Source organism: Macaca fascicularis, chromosome 6 (assembly GCF_037993035.2).
Source record: "Macaca fascicularis isolate 582-1 chromosome 6, T2T-MFA8v1.1".
Lineage (NCBI taxonomy): Eukaryota > Metazoa > Chordata > Mammalia > Primates > Cercopithecidae > Macaca > Macaca fascicularis.
In genome coordinates this window covers 178039332-178063830 of record NC_088380.1, presented here as the reverse complement: position 1 = coordinate 178063830, position 24499 = coordinate 178039332, and the positions used below count along the sequence as shown (strand labels likewise).

Genomic DNA, 24499 nt, shown 5'->3' with positions numbered 1-24499 from the left:
TACAAATAGTAAATAAGAATTCATTTGCATTACTTAAGTTTTTGCTCCATTTGATTACATAATGGCTCCATTAAAAATAATTACTTTCTGATTTCAAAGTGCTTTTATCAAATTGCAAGTTCTTTGAGGGCAGGAATTTGTTTTTTTGAGACAGAGTTTCATTATTGTCACCCAGGCTAGAGTGCAATGGCATGATCTCGGCTCACTGCAACCTCCGCCTCCTGGGTTTAAGCGATTCTCCTGCTTCAGCCTCCTGAGTAGCTGAGATTATAGGTGCACGCCACCACACCCGGCTAATTTTTGTATTTCTAGTAGAGATGGGGTTTCTCCATGTTGGCCAGACTGATCTTGAACTCCTGACCTCAGGTGATTCACCCACCTCGGCCTCCCAAAGTGCTGGGATTACAGGTGTGAGCCACCATACCCGGCCAGGAATTTGTCTTATATAACTCTTTGAACCCAGTGTCTATTATAGGGTCTGGCCTAGAGACACATAAATAAATGATTCCTGGATTGATTAGGCAGATTTTCCCATCTGCGACCTTAACAACCTCTTTTCAGTTCAAGTGACTGTTTATTAAGTATCTACTTAGTGCAAAGTGTAAGTATCTACTTAGTGCAAAGTGCTCTGTTTTACAGGAAACAGTGGTCTAACCTCATTCTGGTGTCAAAGAACTCATGGTTTAGTGTGCAAGTCACTGTAGCATAATGCTGTGTAAAAATGACAAATTGAGGATTTTGAGGGAGGGATCATATTTAGATGGGGATCAAGGAGAGTTTGGTGAAGGAGGCAGCACCTGATACGGGTTTCAAAAGATTATTCCAATTAGACATAAGGAAGGATACTTTTCAGGTAGAGGGATTAGCACAAGGCAACAATGTGGTGGGAAAGATAGGGATTTTGGAACCAGACAGTTCTGGTTTCAAGTCCCATCTTTGCCAATTACTTGCTGTGTTGCTGATCTGAAAGAGCTACTTCACTTTTTTTCACCATTTATAAAAGACCTTGCAGAGTTGAATGAGAAGACAATGACAAGAAGTTCATTAGTAATAAAAACAGCTGACATTTATTAAGAGCTTACTATGAGTTACTGTGTTAACTGCTTTACATAAGTTATTATTTTTAATTCTCACACAGCACTATAATAGTTACTGTTATTATTTCTATTTACAGATGAGGACACTGAATTTTAGGGAGCTTAGGTGACTTGTCCATTGTCACACAGCTAGAAGACTGCACAGCCAAGGTATGAAAATAAACAAGAAGTTGGACTCTGGATCTGTACTTTTTTTGAAAATTTTATTGTATTTTTTATTTTTTTGTTTCAGTAATTTTTGGGGAATAGGTGGTTTTTGGTTACATGAATAAGTCCCGTAGTGGTAGTTTCTGAGATTCTGGTGTACCCATTACTGAAGCAATGTACACTCTACCCATTATGTAGTCTTTTATCCTTCACCCCACCTACCTTCCTTCTACCTGAGTCCCCAAAGTCCACTGTATCATTCTCATGCCTTTGCGTTCTCATAGCTTAGCTCCCACTTATCAATGGGAACATACGACATTTGTTTTTTCTGGATCTGTATTCTTAACCACTACATTAAAACTAGGCAATAAGCAAAAATATATGTAAGCACCAAACACCTTTTTGTTGTTGTTGAGATAGGTTCTCACTCTGTCACCAAGGCTAGAGTGCAGTGGTGTGATCTTGGCTCACTGCAGCCTTGACCTCCTGAGCTCAACTGATCCTCCCACCTCAGCCTCCCAAGTAGCTGGGAGTGTAGGTGTGCACCACCATGCCTGGCTACTTTTTGTATTTTTTGTAGAAGTAGGGTTTTGCAAGTTACTCAGGCTGGCCTTGAACTCCTGGGCTCAAGCGATCTGCTAGCCTCAGCCTCCCAAACTGCTGGGATTATAGACATGTGCTACCAGGCCCAGGCTAGAACGCCTTCTTTTTTTTTTTTTTTGAGACGGAGTCTCGCTCTGTCGACCAGGCTGGAGTGCAGTGGCCGGATCTCAGCTCACTGCAAGCTCCGCCTCCCGGGTTCATGCCATCATGCCATTCTCCTGCCTCAGCCTCCCGAGTAGCTGGGACAATAGGCGCCCGCCACCGCGCCCGGCTAGTTTTTTGTATTTTTTAGTAGAGACGGGGTTTCACCGTGTTCGCCAGGATGGTCTCGATCTCCTGACCTCGTGATCCGCCCGTCTCGGCCTCCCAAAGTGCTGGGATTACAGGCTTGAGCCACCGCGCCCGGCCAAAGAACGCCTTCTTAAATCACAATGGGCACTCAAAACATGGCAGTAACTACTGGTTTGCCTCATGGTAAAAAGAGAAGGGTATATTCAAGAAGTAGAACTTTTGATTTCAGAGAGAGAATGTGTAGAGGATATGTAAGAGAAGGCTGACAGAGCAGGTGGAGGATCTTACTTGAGGACATCCAATAGCGGAGTGTAACATTTATATTTAACATGAAAGGTTAATGGAGCTGTTATTGAGTAAGTGTCAAGTAAGTGACATGACAGAGCAACCATTTATTATCTCCTTTGTACACTAAAATTATTAACTCATTTACTTGTAACAACTACTTTGTATAGTAAGTATAATTTGCATTTTAAATGAGAAAACTGAAGCTTAGAGATTAAGTTGCTTATCAGAAGTCCATGGTTTTGAATCAGCATGACACCACCCACATTTTTTGGCTACCGACAACATTTGCACATGATCCCTGGGAGTTCATGATTAGTAAGAGAAACCGTTAACAAGAGCAACAATTAAAATGGTGAACAGGTAGACTCAGAAGAGGAGAAGTAGACTTAGAGAGTAGGGTTGGGAAGCAGATTATAAAATTCCTAAGGGAGTAGTTTCTCATTCATCTTATTCATCTCTGAGGTTCTGAGACATATGTATGTCTGACATAGATTACAGGTGAAATATCAGCAGAATTAATTAAAGAATGCGTAGCTAAAGGTAACCTCAGAAAGTTTTCTTAGAAGAAGGTCTTGAGTTGTGTTTAGTAATAATGCCCAGCATTGATAAAACACTACAGTTTAAAAGCTCACATTTATCATTTTAGAGAGAAATGTCATGAAAAATAGAAAGAGGGAAGTTTTGGGGCAAGTTTTGAAGTACAGTCATATGCATTTAACACAGAGGAAAACGGTATCTAATATAGGATCATGAGGGATGAGGAGTTGAATGGAGGTCTTAAAGACAGCCGTGGACTATAGTTCTGGAAAACTGTGGAATTACAAAGCTTTTAAGAAAGGAGCTTTTCCAAAGGTTGGTTAATGGATACAAAAGTATAGCCAGATAAGAGGATTAAGTTGTACTGTTCTGTAGCACTAATAAGGTGACTATAATGAACTGGTTATATACTTTCAAGTAGCTAAAAGAGCAGATTTTGAATGTTCCCAACACAAAGAAATGATAAATGTTTGCAGTGATGGATACCCTAAATGGTCATTACACAGTGTATACCTATATCAAATATCACATGGTACTCCATAAATATATGAAATTATCATGTGTCAATTAAAAATAATAAAAGCCAAAAATAGAGTTTCCCTCCTAAAGATGTGGCATTTGATTAATCAAATAACTGATTAATTAATTAGTTAATTTATTCTTCATCTCTCCATATTAACTGAGTTACTTTGCAGAAAAGGGAGCTTTGGTTTTACAACTCTGGGATGTAGCATAATATAAGTGGAAAATGTCTGGGCCTAAAAGTCAAACACAGACTTGTTGAGCCTGGTTGCTTTTCTCTTTTCCTTCATATTTCTACATTTCAAGTACCAATCATGAAAGTACATGGATTAAGTAACCCTACATCTACAAAGATAAGCAGGAAGCAGATATGGTTCCCCTCACCAGTGAAGAGCAATATGCTATCAATCATATAAAAATTATAAAGACTTCACATAGATTTGGTGACCACATGCCATGCAGGTTGCATTAAAAGGTTCCAATCTACTGAGTCAGCTGTGAAAAAGCCAGGTAAACACTTTAGACACGAAGATTGCAGCATATATCCTTGCAATAAAAGCAAGAAGAGCTTCCATTATGGTTGATTTATGGTTGAGGACTTTGAAAAAGATAAATGTTATTTCAGGGTAGATTTTAAAGTGTGGAATCATAAGGATTACAGGGCATTTGGTCAAAAACAGAATGAATGGTGCTGAAGACTATGTATAACTATTGGTTTTCTTTATTTGCAGCTCAAGATACTATGTGAGATTCAAATAATGATACTTTCCAGACTAAAAACATAGGTAGAAGTCATGAATTTTCATATTTTGTCCTAGTTCTTGGTGTTCAAAATATTTTAAAAGGGATTACATCTGTAATTTTGGAAATAATTTTTAAGCCTAATAGGCATTTTGTCCTCTCTAGCAACTTGTTGTGTGGCACTGAAAACAATCAGGTGCTCCTCTTCTCCTGGAACCAGTCTCCACAGGAAGCACATGCATCATTAATAGCCTACTGCTCACTAAGACCCATCATTGAAAGCTGTGCTGAAAAGTTAACTGTATAGGAAAGAATTGCTTAACTGAGAGTCAGGAAGAATGAGGCTGAGTTGAAATCTGCCTTCAGCTCAAAACTTGTCACTACAACACAAAGGAGAATGAAGGTCTTAGAAAAATATAGTCTGAAGGGCAATTTCAGAGACAAAAGGCCTATTTGGGTGGGGAAGTGGTTTTGGAAATAGGTGAGTTTAGGTTTGAATCTATTATTTCCTAGATGTTTGACTTCTTGAGCTTCAGGTGTGCCTCTGTAAAATGTGATTAATATTACCTGCTTTGTAAGATTTGGCATTAAGTGTGCAAAAACTGTAACACAGCACCCAACACATTTGTTTTCCTGGCTACTTCAATCCCTAAACACCAAAGCTCTCTTCTCTCTTTAGGTGTTTTGTCCTTTATTTTATTTTATTTTATTTTTTTGGGTGGGGGGTGAAACTAATGTGTAAAATCTCTAAGTTCTAAATATTTCCTAAATGTGTCACTCCCATATTACATTCATACCACATGACATCCAATTCAATAATGTGTTCAAAATAACAACATATCCTCTTTTATTCTTTATATAAGTCTTATTAATAATGAACTTCATGGGAAATGATCTAGTCATTCCTAGTTGGTTCAACTTTCTGCTTGCCCTTACCTTTCCTTGTTTAGGCTTTTAGCCTACCCTTTACTTCTGCCTGAAATGCACCCATCCCTGCTATGACTAATTTTAAAGGCCTTCCTCCATCAGTTCTAAAATAGCTACATTTAGACATTCTCTATCCAACACCCCACTTTGTTTTTTAAATTTGTCACAAATTTATAGGGTACATGTGAAGTTTTGTTATACGTATATAATGTTTTCTGATCAATATATGGTACTTAGGCTGTCACCTGACTACATTTTTGTTAACTATAGTTACCCTACTCTGCTATCAAACATTGAATTTATTCCTTCCATCTTACCATGTTTGTACCTTTAAACCTACTTCTCTTCATCCTTTCCCTTGCCCCTCACTCACCCTTTCATCTCTGTTATCTATCTCTTTTTTTTTTTTTTGAGACAGAGTCTTGCTCTGTTGCCCAGGGTGAAGTGCAGTGATCTTGGCTCACTGCAATCTCTGCCTCCTGGGTTCAAGCTATTCTTACTTCAGCCTCCTGAGTAGCTGCCACCACAGGTGTGTGTGCCACCATGCCCAGATAATTTTTTTTTTTTTTTTTTGAGACGGAGTCTCACTGTGTCACCCAGGCTGGAGTGCAGTGGCATGATCTTGGCTTACTGCAACCTCTGCCTCCCAAGTTCAAGTGATTCTCCTGCCTCAGCCTCCTGAGTAGCTGGGATTACAAGTGCCTGCCACCATGCCTGACTCATTTTTGTATTTTTAGTAGAGACAGGGTTTCACTATGTTGGCCAGGCTGGTCTCCTGACCTCAAGTGATCTGCCTACCTAGGCCTCCCAAAGTGCTGGGATTACAGGTGTGAGCCACTGTGCCCCACCTAATTTTTGTATTTATTTATTTATTTATTTATTTATTTTTGAGTCAGAGTCTCGCTCTGTTGCCCAGGCTAGATTAGTGGCGCAATCTTGGTTCATCACAACCTCCACCTCCCAGGTTCAAGCCATTCTGCTGCAGCCTCCTGAGTACCTGGGATTACAGGCGTCCGCCATCACACCCAGTTAATTTTTGTACTTTTAGTAGAGATGGGTTTCACCATGTTGGCCAGGCTGGTCTCAAACTCCTAACCTCAAGTGATCCACTGACCTCAGCCTCCCAAAGTGCTGGGATTACAGGCGTGAGCCACCATGTCTGAACCTTGTTATCTATCTTTCCATTCTCTACCTCCATGTGATTAAATTTTTGAGCTCCCACATACGAATGAGAACATGTGGTATCTGTCTGTCTTTGCCTGGTTTATTTCAGTTAAGATAAAGACCTCCAGTTCCATTTATGGTGCTACAAAAGACATTATTTCATTCTTTTTTATGGCTGAACTGTATTCCATTGTGTATATATACACATTTTCTTTATCCATTCATCTATTGATAGATACTTAGGTTGATTCTATGTCTTTGCTACTGCGAATACTGATGTAATAAACATATGAGTGAGGCATCCCTGTGATATACTGACTTATTTTCCTTTGAGTATACTCCCAGTAGTAGGACTGCTGGATTGAATAGTAATTCTATTTTTAGTTTTTTGAGAAATCTCCATACTGCTTTCCATAGTGGCTGTATTAGTTTACATTCCCACCAACAGTGTACGAGTTTCCTTTTCTCTGCATCCTTGACAACATCTGTTCTTTTTTGCCTTTTTAATAATAGCCATTCTCACAGGGGTAAGATGGTATCTCACTGTGGTTTTGATTTGCATTTCTCTGATGATTAGTGATGTTGAACATTTTTTCATATACATCTTGGCTGTTTGTATATCTTCTTTTGAGAAATGTCTATTCATGTCATTTGCCCAGTTTTAAAGGGAATTATTTGTTTTTTCCTATTGAATTGAGTTCCTTATATATTCTGGATATTAGTCTCCTGTTAGATGAATAGTTTATAAATATTCTCTCCCATTCAACAGATTGTCTGTTTACTCTGTTGGTTATTTCTTTTGTGATTCAGAAGTTTTTAGTTTAATGAAGTCCCATTTGTCTAATTTTTGTTTTTGTTGCTGTATTTTTGAGGTCTTTGTCATAAATTTTTTGCCTAGATCAATATTCAGAAGAGTTTTCCCTAGGTTTTCTTCCAGTATTTTTTTTTTTTTTTTTTTTTTTAACAGTTTTGGGCTTTAAGTCTTTAATCCATTTTGAGTTGATTTTTATATATGGTGAGACAGGGGTCCAGTTTCATTCTTCTGCATACGGCTATCCAATTTTTCCAGCATCATTTTATTGGAGAGACTGTCCTTTCCCCATTGTGTATGCTTGTCAGCTTTGTTGAAGATCAGTTGGCTGTAAGTATGTGACTTGATTTCTGGGCTCTCTATTCTGTTCCATTGGTCTATGTGTCTATTTTTATACCAGTATCATGTTGCTTTGGTTACTATAGCCTTGTAATATATTTTGAAGTCAGGTAATGCAATGCCTACAAGCTTAGTTCTGGTTGGTCAAGATTACTTTGGCTCTTCAGGTTCTTTTATGGTTCCATATGAATTGTACAATTAAAAAAAAAATTCTGTGAAGAAGGATGGTATTTTGATAGGGATTGCATCGAATCTATACACTGCTTTGGGCAATATGGTCATTTTAACAATATTAATTCTTCTGATCCATGAGCATAGGATGTTTTTCCATTTATTTGTGTCATCTTCAACTTCTTTCATCAGTGTTTTGTAGTTTTCCTTGTAGAGATCTTTCACCTTCTTGGTTAAATGCATTCCTAGGGGTGTGTGTGTATGTGTATATATTTATTTTTTATTTTTTTTATTTTTGAGATGGAGTTTTTCTCTTGTTGCCAAGGCTGGAGTGCAATGGAGTGATCTCGGCTCAATGCAACCTCCGTTTCCTGGGTTCAAGCGATTCTCCTGTCTCAGCCTCCTGAGTAACTGGGATTACAGGAATGCGCCACCATGCCTGGCTAATTTTGTATTTTTAGTAGAGATGGGGTTTCTCCATGTTGGTCAGGCTGGTCTCGAACTCCTGACCTCGGGTGATCTGCCCACCTCAGCTTCCCAAAGTGTTGGGATTACAGGCGTGAGCCACCGTGCCTGGCTTCCTAGGTATTTTATAGCTATTGTAAATGGCATTGCCTACTTGATTTCATTCTCAGATCATTATTGGTATATAGAAATACTATTGGTTTTTGTACAATGATTTTCTATCCTGTAACTTTTGTGCATTCATTTATCAAATCTAAGTTTCTTGAAATCTTTAGGTTTTCTGGATATAAGATCTATCATCAGCAAAGAAGGACAATTTGACTTTCACTTTTCCAATCCAGATGCCTTTTATTTCTTCTCTTGCCTCACTGCTCTGGCTAGGACTTTTAGTACTATGTTGAATAAGAGTGGTGAAAATGGGAATCCTTGTCTTGTTTCAGTTCTTGAAGGGAATGCTTTCAACTTTTCCCCATTCAGTATGATTTTGGCTGTGGGTTTGTCATACGTGGCCTTTATTGGTTTGAGGTATGTTCCTTCTATGCCTAGTTTGTTGAGGGTTTTTATCATGAAGGATGCTGAATTTTATCAAACAGTTTTTCTGCATCTATTCAGATGTTGATACGGGTTTTTGTCCTTAATTTTGTTGATGTGATGTATCACATTTAATGATTTGTGTACGTTGAATTAACATTGCATTCCTGGGATAAATCTCACTTGATCATTGTGTATGATCTTTTGGATATGCTGTTGGCTTTGATTAGCTAGCATTTTGTTGAGGACTTCTGCACCTATGTTCATACTGGCCTGCAGTTTTCTTTTTTTGTTGCATCCTTGTCTGATATTGGTATCAGGGTGATAGTGTCCTCAAAGAATGGGTTAGGGAGAGTTCCCTCCTCCTCAATTTTTTGGAACAGTTTCAGGAGGACTGGTATTAGTTCTTCTTTGTATATTTGGTTTTGTATGTTTGTACGTCTGGATTTGAATCCATCTGGTCTTGAGTTTTTTTTTTGCTGGGATTTTTTTTTTTTTTTTTTTAAATTACTGATTTGATCTCACTAGCTGTTACTGGTCTGTTCAGGTCTTCTATTTCTTCCTGGTTCAATCTCAGAACCTTGTATGTTTCCAGGAACTTATCCAATTTTTTCTAGGCTTTCTAGTTGGTGAGCATATCGTTGTTCATAACAGTCTCTGATGATCTTTCATATTTCTGTGGTATCAGTTGTAACATCTCCTTTTTCATTTCTGATTTAATTTGGGTCTTTTCTTGGTTAGTCTAGCTAGTGGTTTACCTATTTTGTTTACCTTTTTGAAGAAGAACCAACTTTTTGTTGTGTTGATCCTTTGTATTTTTTATTTCTTAGTCTCTATTTCATTTAGTTCTGCTCTGATCTTTACTATTTCTTTTCTATTGGTAATTTTGGGTTTGGTTTTTCCTTGCTTTTCTAGCTCCCTGAGGTGCACTGTGAGATTGTTAATTTGTAATCTTTCCACTTTTTTGGATATTAGCATTTATTGCTATAAACTTCCTTCTTTTTTTCCACAAATAAACCAACTTTAATAGATATTATTTTGTATCTACATAGAGCCTTCTTCAAGAACCTTAAATGCTTTACAGACATTATCTCTAATGAATCCCCACAATAACCCTACGAGTAGGTATTACTCCCATTTTAAAAGACAGGGAGACTGAAGCACAGAGAAGTTAAGTGACTTGCCCAAGGTCACACAGTTAAATTTACTGAAGAGCCAGGACACGAGCGCTTTAGCTTCTCAGCTCCCAAATACCTCATGATAGAATCTTTAATAAAAAGTGTTTTTAAGGAAAGTATCAAGAGTAGTTATGTTATGAAAATGAGGTCTTTCTACTGCCATCAAGGAAAGAAAAAACCCTATACTGATGGTTAGAGGCCACAAGACCCATATAATACAACATTTCCTTCTTTCCCTATTCCCAAGCCTCCTGGTTCCTGTCTTAAATAATCTTTTAAAGGTAAAATTTCCAAGACAGAAGCCATGTGACTTAAGAAGTGGGATTTAATTTAGAATATTTACTTTTAGTTAAAATAATTTATAGAATTTATTTCAATATACAAAATATGGGACAGCCATTCCAACAATCATGTACATAGTTACATAGCAATCAGCCACCATTTGCAACTTAAACCAGTCCCTCATTTTAATCACAACCAACATACAGCCACACAATGCTTTCTTCATGGGTCACTTTTCTTACTTACTATACCTGTATTTTTTTCCCTAACCCTGACCCTATATGTTTTACAAGTATATTGAGTTTTTGATAAACTTCAAAACATTTTACTTAGATCCAGCTGCATTAAGAAGAAAAAGTAAATGTAAAACTGTCACCCCACAGTCCCTGCCCTGACAAATCATACTATGAAGTATGGTGTGATGTGAACAAAGTATGTGACTACCAGGAACTCAATACATATACTAGAACTTGCTTTAATATGAAATTTAACTTGGCTTTTACTGCACGTTTTTTTAAATGCAAAAATGTAAAAACAAACACAGCATAGTATTTCGATGCTGTACCTTTATGCAAATGACTTCATCTATCTTTCTTAAACATGTTGTGATGTAGCTCATGTTAAAACGGACACAGCTTCACTTTCTTCTTTTTCTCTGCACTGAAAGCTGCAGAAATACAGCTTTAATTTCAAGACAATTTGGTTTAAGCCCTTAAAATAAAAAGCGTACCTCCACTTCTACTGCCCTGACTTTCCCCACATGGTTGATTGTGATTCTCTGTGTCGTACTGGTAGATCGGGCAGGCTATATATAATTTGTACAAAACGTCTCTAGCCAGGATAAGGCTTTATAAACTATCTTAAGAGAAACTTGTCAAAATACTTTCGATATTTAGCACAAACACTAATTTTTTTTTTTTTTGAGACGGAGTCTCACTCTGTCGCCCAGGCTGGAGTGCAGTGGTGCAATCTCGGCTCACTGCAAGCTCCGCTTCCCGGGTTCACGCCATTCTCCTGCTTCAACCTCCCGAGTAGCTGGAATTACAGGCGCCTGCCACCATGCCCAGCTAATTTTTTGTATTTTTAGTAGAGACGGGGTTTCACCTTGTTAGCCCAGGTGGTCTCGATTTCCTGACCTGGTCATCCGCCTGCCTCGGCCTCCCAAAGTGCTGGGATTACAGGCGTGAGCCACCACGCCTGGCCACAAATACTAAATATTATAATTTTCTCCCAGCACATCTGTTTAAGCAGCCCAATTACCTAAGTGACCCTGTTAAAGGTCTGCTTATGGAACAAATAGGTGAAGTCATTTCCTGAGCCAAAAGATACCGATAATAAATGTTAATAACAGCAGCAGACTAAAATATTCCTTTTTGTTGTTTGTTTTCCATAGTCAACAGTTTTAGCAAAAGAACTGTAGAAAATGACAGATTTTTTTTTAAAAAATTTACTGCCTGAAAAGAGTTTGATAAAGAACATCCAAGGCCTGATTGCTATTATTCTGAATATAACTTTGGATAATTTTCTGCAAGTTACATTTGGCTACTGTCAGACAACTTACTGATGCATGGAAAAATGTCCGAAAAAACTGCAATAGTTTGCATACATTTTATGTTACATATATTACTTCTTAAAACCCCCAACAGAATTAAGTCTCAGCAAACACAAATTTTAATTTCTGAACACCCTTCCAGTAGGATCTGTAAAGGTAGGGGGAACAGGAGGAAGGACTTGTTTTTTGTATTCCTAGTCTACTTGATTAAAATTTAATCTTCAAAGGGTTTGTTTAGCTCACTATCCAGACTGCTAGGGTTATGATGAACATTATTACTTCTTTCCAGGGTAAAAAAATGACATCTGAAAATAACATAAATGCTATGACATGATTTTTCCAAGCATGACCTCAACTTGAAACATTAGAATATTTAAGAATTCTAAAGATTGGTATACCACCACTGCACCAGAATTTTTAATTATTCCAACAATTACGGAATTTTTTTTTTTTGAGACAGAGTCTCGCTCTGTTGCCCAGGCTGGAGTGCAGTGGCATGATCTTGGCTCACTGCAACCTCCACCCCCTGGGTTCCAGTGATTCTCCCGCCTCAGCCTCCCAAATAGCTGGGATTACAGGCGCGTGCCACCATGCCCGGCTAATTTTTTGTATTTTTAGTAGAGAGTGGGTTTCACCATGTTAGCCAGGATGGTCTCAATCTCCCGACCTCGTGATCTGCCCACCTTGGTCTCCTAAAGCGTTGGGATTACAGGCGTGAGCCACCGCGCCTGGTCAGGAATTTTTCTTTATAGTTTGTTAATTTTATGAAACTAAAGCTGAAGAAAATAAGTGATTTAGAAACCAAAATAAAAGGATTTGGCCAGAGATATCAGTTCCTCCTGAAAAAGGATATTTACCTCCTCTCATTGCAGTTTTTCTCAAGATATCTTACTGATTTCAGATAGAATTTAAAATTCACCTTAAAAATAGAAACAGACAAAAGGACTACTTAAACTGACATTAACTAATAAAAATATGCTCAAATTTACTGACAGAATCATGGGCACTTCATATAATACTTAGACTCTACCAGTTTTAAGTAAAATAAATAAGGAAAAAATTATGATTGCAAAGCCAGTTTTTCCCCTTGGGGAAACAAAAAGCCACTTTTGACCAATTGCTCCCTACATATATTATTATAAGCTTCTTCAGAGAAGCAAAACATCTTTGTCTTCCTGACACTGTATCTAGCATGTTAGTTTTTACATCAGGAAGGCAACTGCAAGTGTTGGGCCCAAAAGTATTTCTGGTTTACTCTCGAAAAGACCACCGAATATGCTTCTATACACACTGAACCAGGCAAATTTATTCAGTGTGTTCGACATCATCTCCTTATCAATACAGCACAGATTCCGATTCTTTCTACTGCACCCCCAAGGAATTCACAGCATTATTGGTACAATTAATAAAGAGAAAACGCGTGACAATGACTAGAAGGCTGTTTTACAAGAGGAGCTGGTATCTCTGATTTCACCTCCTTGTTGAATGGAACTGTACAGGCAGCATGATACCTGAGCAAATAAATCAACTACCATGATGGGAAGGGCTTGTCAATCTATCGTCTTTGCTTTATCGTGTGCAAAGTGTGCTACTGCCCCATGAGCTTCCTGCATTTCTCTTTTCTTGGAAAAATCAGTGCTTGATCCTTTCCAAAATAACCAGAGAAGAAATGAGGCAGAAAGTATCTCTTTATCACGGTTCCCCCTCAGGCCCGAGACTGATAGAAAAGGATGTAACCAGACTCAGAGTTCTTTGAGATATCTGATGTCAGCCCGTAGACTTCTTCAATAGCTTGTACATCTATTTTTTCTGCAATGTCATCATCAAACAACAACCAAAAATCATGACTCTTAACTGTTGCAATATAATGGCCTCGATTAGGACCAATGCTGACAATGAGGCTGCACACACCCTCCATACTTTCATATGAAGCAAATCTACAAATAAGTCTTCCACAGTGAACCACAACAGCAACAAGGCTGTACATTCTGTCTGGATTGGTGGTGTCACCTGAAGTGTTAAATAGATGAAGTTTTAAAGGAAAAACTACCTGGTAAGAGAGTTTTGTATATCGATGAAGCTGATCCATATATTTAAATTTCTTCAGGTGTAGAGCTGGAATCATGGGCAGTTTAACTTTCATCTGTTTGTGTGCTTCCTGTTTGCTGTGACACTCTTCACAGTAATACTTGTATTCACTGCATAGAGTTTCTGTGTTGCTGAAAGTCCTTAAGCAGTGAGTAATTGATGTATTTTGTTCCACGTTAACAGAAAGGTCTAAAAAATCTTCATCTTTACTAGTTTCACAAGTAAGACATCTGGTTTCACTAGTTAATGTTCCCTGAAAAAAATCTCATGAACCCACGTTGGGTCTAGGGTGCTGTCATTATTTTCATTATTAATATTACCATTAGGTAGGCGACCATTTTGTTTTTCCTGCTTTCTCTCTCCTTGTAAAATATCAGCAATTGCATTCAGTAGGTAATTTAAGAACTCATGGGCGTCTTGTCGCATGCAGTTGTCAAAAAGCTCATTTTCTTTCTGTAATCTTGTGATGAACTTCTTAGGAGGTATTACTCCAACCTTTTTCTTCTGAGTGACTATGCTATGGAAGAAATCTGCTAAGCATGTAAGAAGGATCTCCTTTTTCCTAGGTTGACTCTTATATGCAAGAACTTTTTCCCGAAATGGACGACAAAAATAAAGTGCTTGAAGAACTGAATTGCAGTAGCAGGTATTCCCCAAACTGACTAATCCAAAAGAGTGCTCATTGACCGGAAACTGTTCTGGACCAATCTTTTTCTAATGCTGAAGCACTGGCGCCCATGGTACAGATGGAGGTGAATTTGGAGACTATCATTAGTTTTTCCATCTGGCCAGCGCCAACTTTCACCCAATCACAGTGGCGGGGCGGGCGCAGGAGGAGGGGAGCCGGGCCGCCTGCTCACACCGCAGCCCCGCCCACCGAGCCCGCCGGGCCGCTGCGGCAGTCGTTGCTACAGGCGCTCAGGCCTATAAACTTACTTCTTTTTTTTTTTGAGACGGAGTCTCGCTCTGTTGCCCAGGCTGGAGTGCAGTGGCCGGATCTCAGCTCACTGCAAGCTCTGCCTCCCAGGTTCACGCCATTCTCCTGCCTCAGCCTCCCGAGTAGCTGGGATTACAGGTGCCTGCCACCTCGCCCAGCTAATTTTTTTTTGTATTTTTAGTAGAGACGGGGTTTCACCGTGTTAGCCAGGATGGTCTCGATCTCCTGACCTCGTGATCCGCCCGTCTCGGCCTCCCAAAGTGCTGGGATTACAGGCTTGAGCCACCGCGCCCGGCCAAACTTACTTCTTAGCACTGCTTTTGCTATATCCCACAGGTTTTGGTATGCTGTGTTTCCATTTTCATTTGTTTCAAGAAGTTTTTTAAAATTTCCACTATAATTTTTCATTGACCCAGTGATTATTTGGGAGCGAGTTGTTTAATTTCCATTCATTTGTATAGTTTCTAAGTTCCTCTTGGTATTGATTTCTGGTTTTATTCCATTGTGGTCTGAGAAGATACCTGATATGATTTCAATTTTTAAAAATTTGTTGGGCTGGGTGCGGTGGCTCATGCCTGTAATTCCAGCACTTTAGGAGGCCAAGGTGAGCAGATTGCTTGAGTCCAGGAGTTTGAGACCAGCCTGGACAACAAAGCAAAAACTCGTCTCTAAAAAAAAAAAAGTTGGGCTTGGGGGCACATGCCTGTACTCCCAGCTACTTGGGAGGCTAAGGCAGGAGAATTGCTTGAGCTTGGGAACTCAAGGCTGCAGTGAGCCATGACCATGTCACTGTGCTCCAGCTTGGGTGACAAAGTGAGACCCTGTCTCTAAAAAAAATTTTTGTTGAGACCTGTTTTGTGGCTTAACATATGGTCTATCCTAGAGAATGCTCCATGCTCCGATGAAAAGAATGTATATTCTATAGTTGAGTAGATTCTGTAGCTCTGTTAGGTCCATCTGGTCTAAAGTCCAGTTTAAATGCAAAGTGTCTTTGTTGACTTTCTGTCTAGATGATGTTTAATGCTGAGAGTGGGACGTTGAAGTCCTCCACTAGTATTATATTGTAGTGTCTCTCTTCAAATTTAGTCATTTTAGAAATCCAGGTGTTCCAGTGTTGGGTACACACCTGTTTAGAACTGTTATATCCTCTTGCTGGATTGATCCCTTTATCATTATATAATGATCTTCTTTGTCTTTTTCCCCCTTTTGTTCTTGACGTAAAGTCTGTTTTATCTGATAAAAGGGTAGCTATTCCTGTTCACTTTTGGTTTTTGTTGTGTGGATTATCTTTTTCCATCTCTTTACTTTCACTCTATATGTGTTGACTGCTAAGGTGAGTTTCTTGTAAGCAGTATATAGTTCGATCAGGTTTCTTTTTCTAATCCATTCAGTCATTATATATCTTTTTAACTAGATAATTTAATCCATTTATGTTCAAGGCTATTACTGGTATGTGAAGGTTTGTTCCTGTCATATTGTTAATTGTTTTCTGGTTGTTTTACATATTCTTTTTTCCTGTCCTTTTCTCTTACTAATTGTTGTGGCTTGGTGAATTTCTGTAGTGGTACCATTTTAGTCCTTTCTTCTCTTTGTGTGATTGCTTAACCAGTGAATTTTACATTCTTGTGTGTTTTCATGATGGTAAATGTCATCCTTTGTTTTCAGGTTTAGGACTCCCTTGAGCATTTACTGTGGCTGCAGTGGTAGCAAACAAATTCCCTTAGCATTTGCTTCTCTTGTAAAGACTTTATTTCTCCTTCATTTACAAAGGTTAATTTTACTGGATATAGTATTCTTGGCCAGTTTTTCTTTCTGTACTTTGAATATATCATCCCATTGTCTTCCGGCCTGTAAAGCTTCTGCTGAGAAATCCACTGTTAGCCTGATGGGGTTGCTTTTGTAAGTAACTAGATGCTTTTCTTTTGCAGTTTTAAGGATTTGCTCTTTAAGTTTTACTTTAGATATTCTGACTATAATGTACCATGGAAAAGACCCTTCTGCATTGTATCTTCCTAGGGATCACTGAGTTTCCTGTATGTGAATGTCTACATTTCTTGTAATAAATGGAAATTTTTCTTCTATTATTTCTGTAAATGGGCTTTCTAATCCTTTGTCTCTTTGATCTCATGGATGCTGGCAATTTGAATATTCAATCACTTTATGTTGTTTCATATGTCATGAAGGCTTTGTTCATTCTTATTCTTTCAAAATTTTTTTTGTTTGACTGGATTATTTGAAAAAGTCCTGTCTTCAAGTTCTGAGATTTTCTTCTGCCTTATCTAGCCTATTGTTGAAGCTTTCAAATGTATTTTGTATTTCCCTCAATGAATTCTTCAGTTCCAGAATTTCTATTTATTTTTTTTTTAAATCTCTTTGGTAATGTTCTCATTCATATCCTGAATTGTATTTGTATTGTTTTTCAGATTTCTCTTATAACACACTGAGCTGCTTTAAAGTCAGCATTTTGAATTCTTTATCTGGTATTTTGAAAATTTCTTTTTGAGTAAGATCTATTGCTGGAGAATTACTGTGTTCCTTGGATGGTGTCATATTTTCTTGCTTTTTCATGTTTCCTGTGGCCTTATGTTGATATCTGCCCATCCAGTTTAACAGTCGCTTTTTCTTATTTTTGAATTTACTTTCATAGGGGAGGCATTTTTCCTGAAGAAGTATCTGTGGTATTGGTTGGGTAGGGCACTTTGGCTTTGATTCTGGATATATGCAGTAGTGTAGTGTGTAATATTATTTCTTTGGCTGTAAGTAGAATTAGCGCTGTCTATAATTTTCTTGGAGGGTTAGGGTGCAGTTATTAGTGGAAGCTGTGGCAAATTTGTGCTGGGAGCTGGGAAGCCAGGTAGATCTCAGTCTTCAGGCCCTAGTCATGACAATGGTGGGATGAATGTGCCTGTCTTTGTGCCCCAGGGTGAATGTGCCTGTCTTTGTGCCCCATTGTGTTGGCAGTTACGAGCAAGCTGATTCTCGGGCCTCCAGGTGGCTTGCACATATGCTGGTAGCAGCAGCGGTGGGCTGGGTGGGTGAGCAGATTCTAGGGTCCTTGGGTGGCCCATGTAGCGTGGGTGATGGAAGTAGGAGTGGTAGGATGACCCTCTGGGTCTTGAGTGGTGCAGGCTGGGTGAGTGCAGCTCTCTGGGTGGACACCGGGGAATGTCAGCAGGAATTCTCAGGACGTGGAGATACAAGGGCTGTAGTTACCAGGGTCAGATGCAGTCCTGTGATGGCTGCACTCCTCAAATGGCACCCTGCTGTACCTGTTCAGGTCTAGAAGGGTGAGTGACCCAGCACAAGTTCCCTGGCTGGTGCAATGCCTTTATAAGGTCTTCAAATCACTGCTCATGCTAATGTTAAGAGTTCATAAGGGTAGAAAAGCTTTCATGTGATTAGGATTGCAGTAGTCTGTGGCAGGCATGTGGACTGCCTAAGTTCTCTCATTTACCCTTTTCTCTGCAATACTGAGCCTCTCTGGGCTTCTGGCCAATCTTGGCCGAGCTGGCTGCTTGCTTCCTTCTCTTTCTGTGCCTTGAATGTTTCCTGTGAGTTCTGTATAGGACTCTAGTCTTTTCTTCTAGATGTTCTATTCGAGGTATAAGATTATCTATTAATAATTTTGGTTCTTCCTTCAGGAGAGAGCAGGTGCCTGATGTCTTCAGTCAGCCATCTTGACTTATTCTTTTTCCACCACCCAATTTTAATTCTTTGTTTAGTGCATATAATGACTTGATTTTTTTGGTATGTGTATTTGCTTGTTCAATTATTGCTTGTCTCTTCCCACTAGAATGCAAGCTTTCATGTGAGCAGAAATCTTATCTGTCTTGTTTCCTTCAGTACTGCCAAGGTTTAGAAAGGTACTTGGTATATAGTATATGCACAACTGATAATTACTGAATGAAGGAATTCAGAGCCATCAGTAAGAGCAGATTTTTAAAGACACTGTGCTTGGTGTCTGTGTATAAGAGTTTGGGGTTGGGGTGGGCAGAGAATGGATGGATGATTAAAAAGATAGCATGAAATTAAAAATGCTAATGAATGAAATTAACTGAAATTTTTAAATCATTTTCGCAATATTAGGCAAGTCATCACTCTATCACTGATTCAACTTTTCTGTACCTCCTCATTTTTTCCATCAAGGCAACAACAGAAATGAAACCTGCCTAATAATCCAAACAATACCAATAAATTCCTCTTTTTAAAATGTATCATTGTTGGGAAAGGAAAAATCCAAGTGGTTACTTTCAACATTCTAAATAGTCCCCTTTCTTAATGACACAGGGCCCAATTCACTTGCCAGAGTTATCCAGTGGTTACAATGTGAATTTGCAACAATACAAGAGGCTGAAGATAAAACCACCAATATGTACAAAGAAAATAATCTCTACCAGGCCTCTAGCTGTCAAAGCTGTGACCTTTATCAGGTAGATCTAGCAGGGAAGTGTGGTCAGGAAGAATGGGTTTTAGAGTTTGAATGACTCCTAGGTCATTCACTTATTAGTTTTATGATCTTAGGCAAATTGTTTCACCTCTCTGAGCCACAGCTTACCTCATTTGTACAATGAAAATAATATTACCTAATTAATGCATTCAGTAAATATCTATTGAGCACTTACTATAATGCTAGGAACTGGAAGTAAAGTAGTAATAGACTGTTCCTGCCCTTCAGAAACTTACAAGTAGAAAGTAAGAATAAACTAGAAAATAAGGAGAAAATAAGAATAAAGAGTGCTCTTAGAGTACCTAACCTGCTTTTGGTACACAAATGGTTCTGAGAATGAAAACAGTCAAGTATCCACATGAGTCACCTATGACAGCAGCAGGCATGGAGTATGTGCCCATGGTCACACAAGTAGTAAGTGGCAGTGCTGGGACTTAAATCCAAGTTCAGTATTCCTTTCATAATGCCACTTTGTCAAGACGCCCTTGAGAGTCTGTTAAAATGCAGATTCTAAGTCTTAACAAGATCACATGTCGAAAATAATATAGCTACCCGCAAATAATTCAAAATCTTCAAGTATTACTATGATGTGAGATAAAAGAATGTCAAGCTAAACTGTAATAATAGAAGACAGAATTTCTTCTTATTCCATGAAGAATTAACTGCTATGAGAATTTGCCCTCCTGCCAAACAACTAGAAAACAGGACAAATTATACGAAACAATGGTTTTCAATTATTGTACAACAAGCAGTACAGGACCATTAAACTAGAGAGGAGGAAAACAATTGCTCAAGCTTATTGCCCAAAGCAGTTTCCAGATTGCAGGCTAGTAAGGGAAAACCCAAACAAAGCCAAGCAGTCTCACTGAGTTGGAGAAGAAAAGGTTGAAATCTGGGAAGGCTAAAGCAGCTAAAACTTGTAGTACAGAGTACCAGAGTGTGGGACCTATGTAAGAGAGTTCTACAGATCTCCAAGGGAGTCCTCTCCAGTGTTTGTCTGAACAGTGACCTATAAAAGTATGAGAAGAGGCCAGGTGCAGTGGCTCATGCCTGTAATCCCAGCACTTTGGGAGATCACTTGAGGTCAGGAGTTTGAGACCAGCCTGGCCAACAAGGTGAAGCCCCGTCTCTACTAAAAATACAAAAAAATTAGTTAGGTGTAGTGGCAAATGCCTATAATCCCAGGTACTTGGGAGGCTGAGGCAGGAGAATTGCTTGAACCTGGGAGGCGGAGCCTGCAGTGAGCCGAGATCATGCCACTGCACTCCAGCCTGGGCGACGGAGAGAGACTCCACTATAAAAAAAAAAAAAAGTATGAGAAGAAACTCCCAAGGCTGGGGAAAGAATCACTGAAAAGTAATAGGCCAAATAATTCTTGAAGATTACAAGCTGAAAATCATTTGTGGAGGAACTTCATAGCACATGGAGCACCGGAATGTCCTCACAGAGCTAACACTTTAGTGGTGGGGCCCAATTACTCCAAAATAAGAGTTGCCATCTGATCTCAAATGAGTCAAACTGATCCAAAAGTTATTCAACTGCAGGATAGAATAAAATCCACATTAAGAAAATAAAAATTGGCCGAGTATGGTAGCTCATGCCTGTAATCCCAGCACTTGGAGAGGCTGAGGCGAGAGGATCACCCAAGGTCGGGAGTTCGAGACCAGCTTGACCAACATGGAGAAACCCTGTCTCTACTAAAAATACAGAATTAGCTGGGCGTGGTGGTGCATGCCTGTAATCCCAGCTACTCGGGAGGCTGAGGCAGGAGAAACACTTGAACCCGGGAGACGGAGGTTGCAGTGAGCCGAGATCACGCTGTTGCACTCCAGCCTGGGCAACAAGAGCGAAACTCTGTCTCCAAAAAATAAAAACCAAAATCTAGCACAGAAAATTCAAAATGTAAAATTCATGATGTCTGGCACACATTCAAAAATAACAAGTTATATTAAGAATGAAAAAAACATGACCCATAAGGAGAAAAATCCATAGAAACAGATCCAGAAATCACATCAGTAGACAAGGACCTTAAAACAGCTATTAGAAATCTTTTGGTTTTTGGAGATGGAGTCTTGCTCTGTCGCCCAGGCTGGAGTGCAGTGGCGTGATCTTGACTCACTGCAAGCTCTGCCTCCTGGGTTCATGCCATTCTCCCACCTCAGCCTCCTGGGTAGCTGGGACTACAGGTGCCCACTACCAGGCCTGGCTAATTTTGTTTTTGTATTTTTAGTAGAGACGGGGTTTCACTGTGTTAGCCAGGATGGTCTCAATCTCCTGACCTTGTGATCTGCCTGCCTTGGCCTCCCAAAGTGCTGGGATTACAGGTGTGAGCCACCACACCTGGCCTATTATAACTCTTATACATATGATCAATGTTAAAAAAACATAAACCTGATGAGGAGAAAATGGAAAATATTTAAAAATTCAATATTAAAATATTGAAGTTCAGGCATGGTGGTTCATGCCTGTAATCGCAGCGCTTTGGGAGGCCGAGGTGGGCGGATCATTTGAGGTCAGGAGTTCAAGACCAGCTTGGCCAACATGGCAAAACCCTATCTCTACTAAAAATACAAAAATTAGCTGGGTATGGTGGTGCAAGCCTGTAATTTCAGCTACTCGGGAGGCTGAGGCACAAGAATCGCTTGAACCTGGGAGGTGGAGGTTGCAGTGAGATGAGATCATATCACCGTGCTCCAGTCTGGGCAACAGAGTGAGACTCTGTCTTAAAAAATAACAACAATAATTCTAGAGAATAAAAATATAATGTCTAAAATGAAAACAAATGCAGTTCTTTTTTTTTTTAAGATGGAGTTTTGCTCTTGTTGCCCAGGCTGGAGTGTAATGGCACCATCTTGGCTTATTGCAACCTCAGCGATTCTCCTGCCTTGGCCTCCCGAGTAGTTGGGACTACAGGCAGGTGCCACCACACCTGGCTAATTTTTTGTATTTTCAGTAGAGACAGGGTTTCACCATGTTGGTCAACCTAGGCTTGAATTCCTGACCTCAGGTGATCCATCCACCTTGGCCTCCCAAAGTGCTAGAATTACAGGCACGAGCCACCGTGCTCAGCTAAAATCTTTTTTTTTTTTGAGACAGAATTTCATTCTTGTTGTCCAGGCTGAGTGCAATGGTGCAGTCTCGGCTCACTGCAACCTATGCCTCCTGGGTGCATCTGGGTGCATGTGATTCTCCTGCCTCAGCCTCCCGAGTAGTTGGGATTATAGGCGCCCACCATCAGGCCTGGCTAACTTTTTTGTATTTTTAGTAGAGATGGGGCTTCACCATGTTGGCCAGGCTGGTCTTGAACTCCTGACCTAAGGTGATCCACCTGCCTCAGCCTCCCAAAGTGCTGGGATTACAGGCTGAGCCACCGTGCCCAGCCCCAAATACAGTATTAATAGAAGATTAGGTATCACAGAAGAAAAGATTAGTCAACTTGAAGATTCTACTTCACACCCACTATCATGGGTAAGATGAAAAAGATGTTAATAATGTTAGCAAGTATACAGAGCAACTGGAATCCTCATATACTGTTGTTGACAGCAAAATGCTGTCACTGTCACTCTGGGAAACAGTTTGTTAGTTTCTTATATGTTAAAAATACACTTAGCATATAACCTAGAAATACCACTTCTAGGTATGTACCCAAGAGAAATAAAAAAAATTTACCTACATAAATACTTGTATATGAATGTTCATAATAGCTGTATTCAAAATAGTCAAATAATGAAAGCAACCCAAATGTCCATCAGCTGGTGAATAAACAAACTAATAATCCATACAACGGAATAATACTCAGCAACAGAAAGGAATAAACTAACTGATTTTCAAAATAATGTGAATGAATCTCAAAGTCACTATGCTAAATGAAAGAAGCCAGACACAAATAATGTCATATTATATAATTCCACTTATATGTAGTTCTGGAAAAGGCAAACTATTGTGAGAGAAAGCAGGCATTAGTTCCCTGGGGTGAGAGGTAGGGGGAAGGGATTGATTAGAAGGAGGAAAAAAGAGCTTTTAGTGGTGATGAAAATATAATACACATTGGTCGCGGTGGCTATGTTTGTGTACATGTACACATTTGTACAAGGACTCATTGGACTGTCCACTTAAAATCAGTGAATTTTATTATATGTAAATTATACCTTAGTAAAGCTGATGAAAACATAACTGACTATGTATCAAAATATGAAGAAATAATTTTTCCCACTTGCAAGTAATGGTTATAAAATAACCTTTCAGTTTGGGTTCACAATATCTTTTCCCCTTTGTAGGATGATAGTCTCAATAATCACATACATTAAAAGCCTATACTCAAGTTTTTCCTATGGAAACAATGTCCTCTATGATCCTTACCAAGAGTAGTGAGTCCCTCTGAGATAGATGTGAGAACATACATGAGTACAGGAGGCTCTAAGTTGATGATGAAGCTCATGTGGTCCTGAGTGAGACATTCCAGGAGTGGATAGTAAGACTGGCTCAGTTTCCGGTATTGCTACAGGACAGAGACATACTAAATGTCAAGCCACAGGGAAGAAAAATACATGTTACAGTCCAGTGAAAATTGTCATTTATAATACTGGAAATTGTAAACTTATTTAAACACAAGATCAATAAATACATAGAGCAAATGACATAATGAGTCCCAATCCAGCATTTAAAGGGGTTCTGATAGGAATCTCTTGATCTCTTTACCTTACATGGTTAGCACTTAAAAGTAAAATCCCTGCAATATGACATTTAGAAGACCGTGTGAATTATTTTTCTGGATTGGAATACTTAACACTGAATAGTGCTTAACAGTGGCTAGGAAACCTTTTTTTGTTGGTTTTTTAAACACAAAGACATTTGCTGTTATAATGGGATTTGGCACCATAGTCTGTTGTATTAATATAATGCTAATCCATCTAACTAAATAATAACTTGGTAAAGGGCTTAATATTTACCATACACTACAGGCAAAAGATAAGTACATGAGAAAGATACCTGAAAAATCTCAAATGCAATCCAAACCAGTATCAAATAAATACACTTGTGTGATAAATTAGAGAAGCTGGGCATGGAGGTTCATGCTGGTAATTCCAGCTACTTGGGAGGCTGAGGCAGGAGAACTGCTTAAGCCCAGGAGTCTAAGAACAGCCTGGGCAACACAACAAGACCCCACCTCTAAAAAAAAAGAAAAAAAAAAAAAAAAAAGAGAGAAACCAGAGGAGCATTTCTTAAAGTGATGTTAAGAGCAACTCAATAGGAATCACTTGGGGTGCTTGCCAAAAATGCAGTTGCCTGATTCCCACTTCAGATTCACTAAATGACAAGCTCTAGTAGGCCCTGAAATGTACATTTTTAACACACAAGTTAAGAGAGTCTTATGCACCCTC

General features: G+C 39.1%; 1 protein-coding gene and 1 pseudogene across 6 annotated transcripts in view; both read right to left on the bottom strand.

Annotated features, from left to right (window-relative positions):
- Positions 1–24499, bottom strand: part of RANBP17 (RAN binding protein 17) — a 436622-nt gene that overhangs the window by 35379 nt on the left and 376744 nt on the right. For all 6 annotated transcript variants that reach the window (XM_005558506.5, XM_045394506.3, XM_045394505.3 and 3 more), the window contains one exon: positions 23478–23616. In XM_005558506.5, coding sequence (XP_005558563.3) covers positions 23478–23616 — 139 coding nt within the window. The remainder of the gene's footprint in view (positions 1–23477; positions 23617–24499) is intronic.
- On the bottom strand, positions 5876–20368 carry LOC135971469 (ubiquitin carboxyl-terminal hydrolase 12-like; annotated as a pseudogene).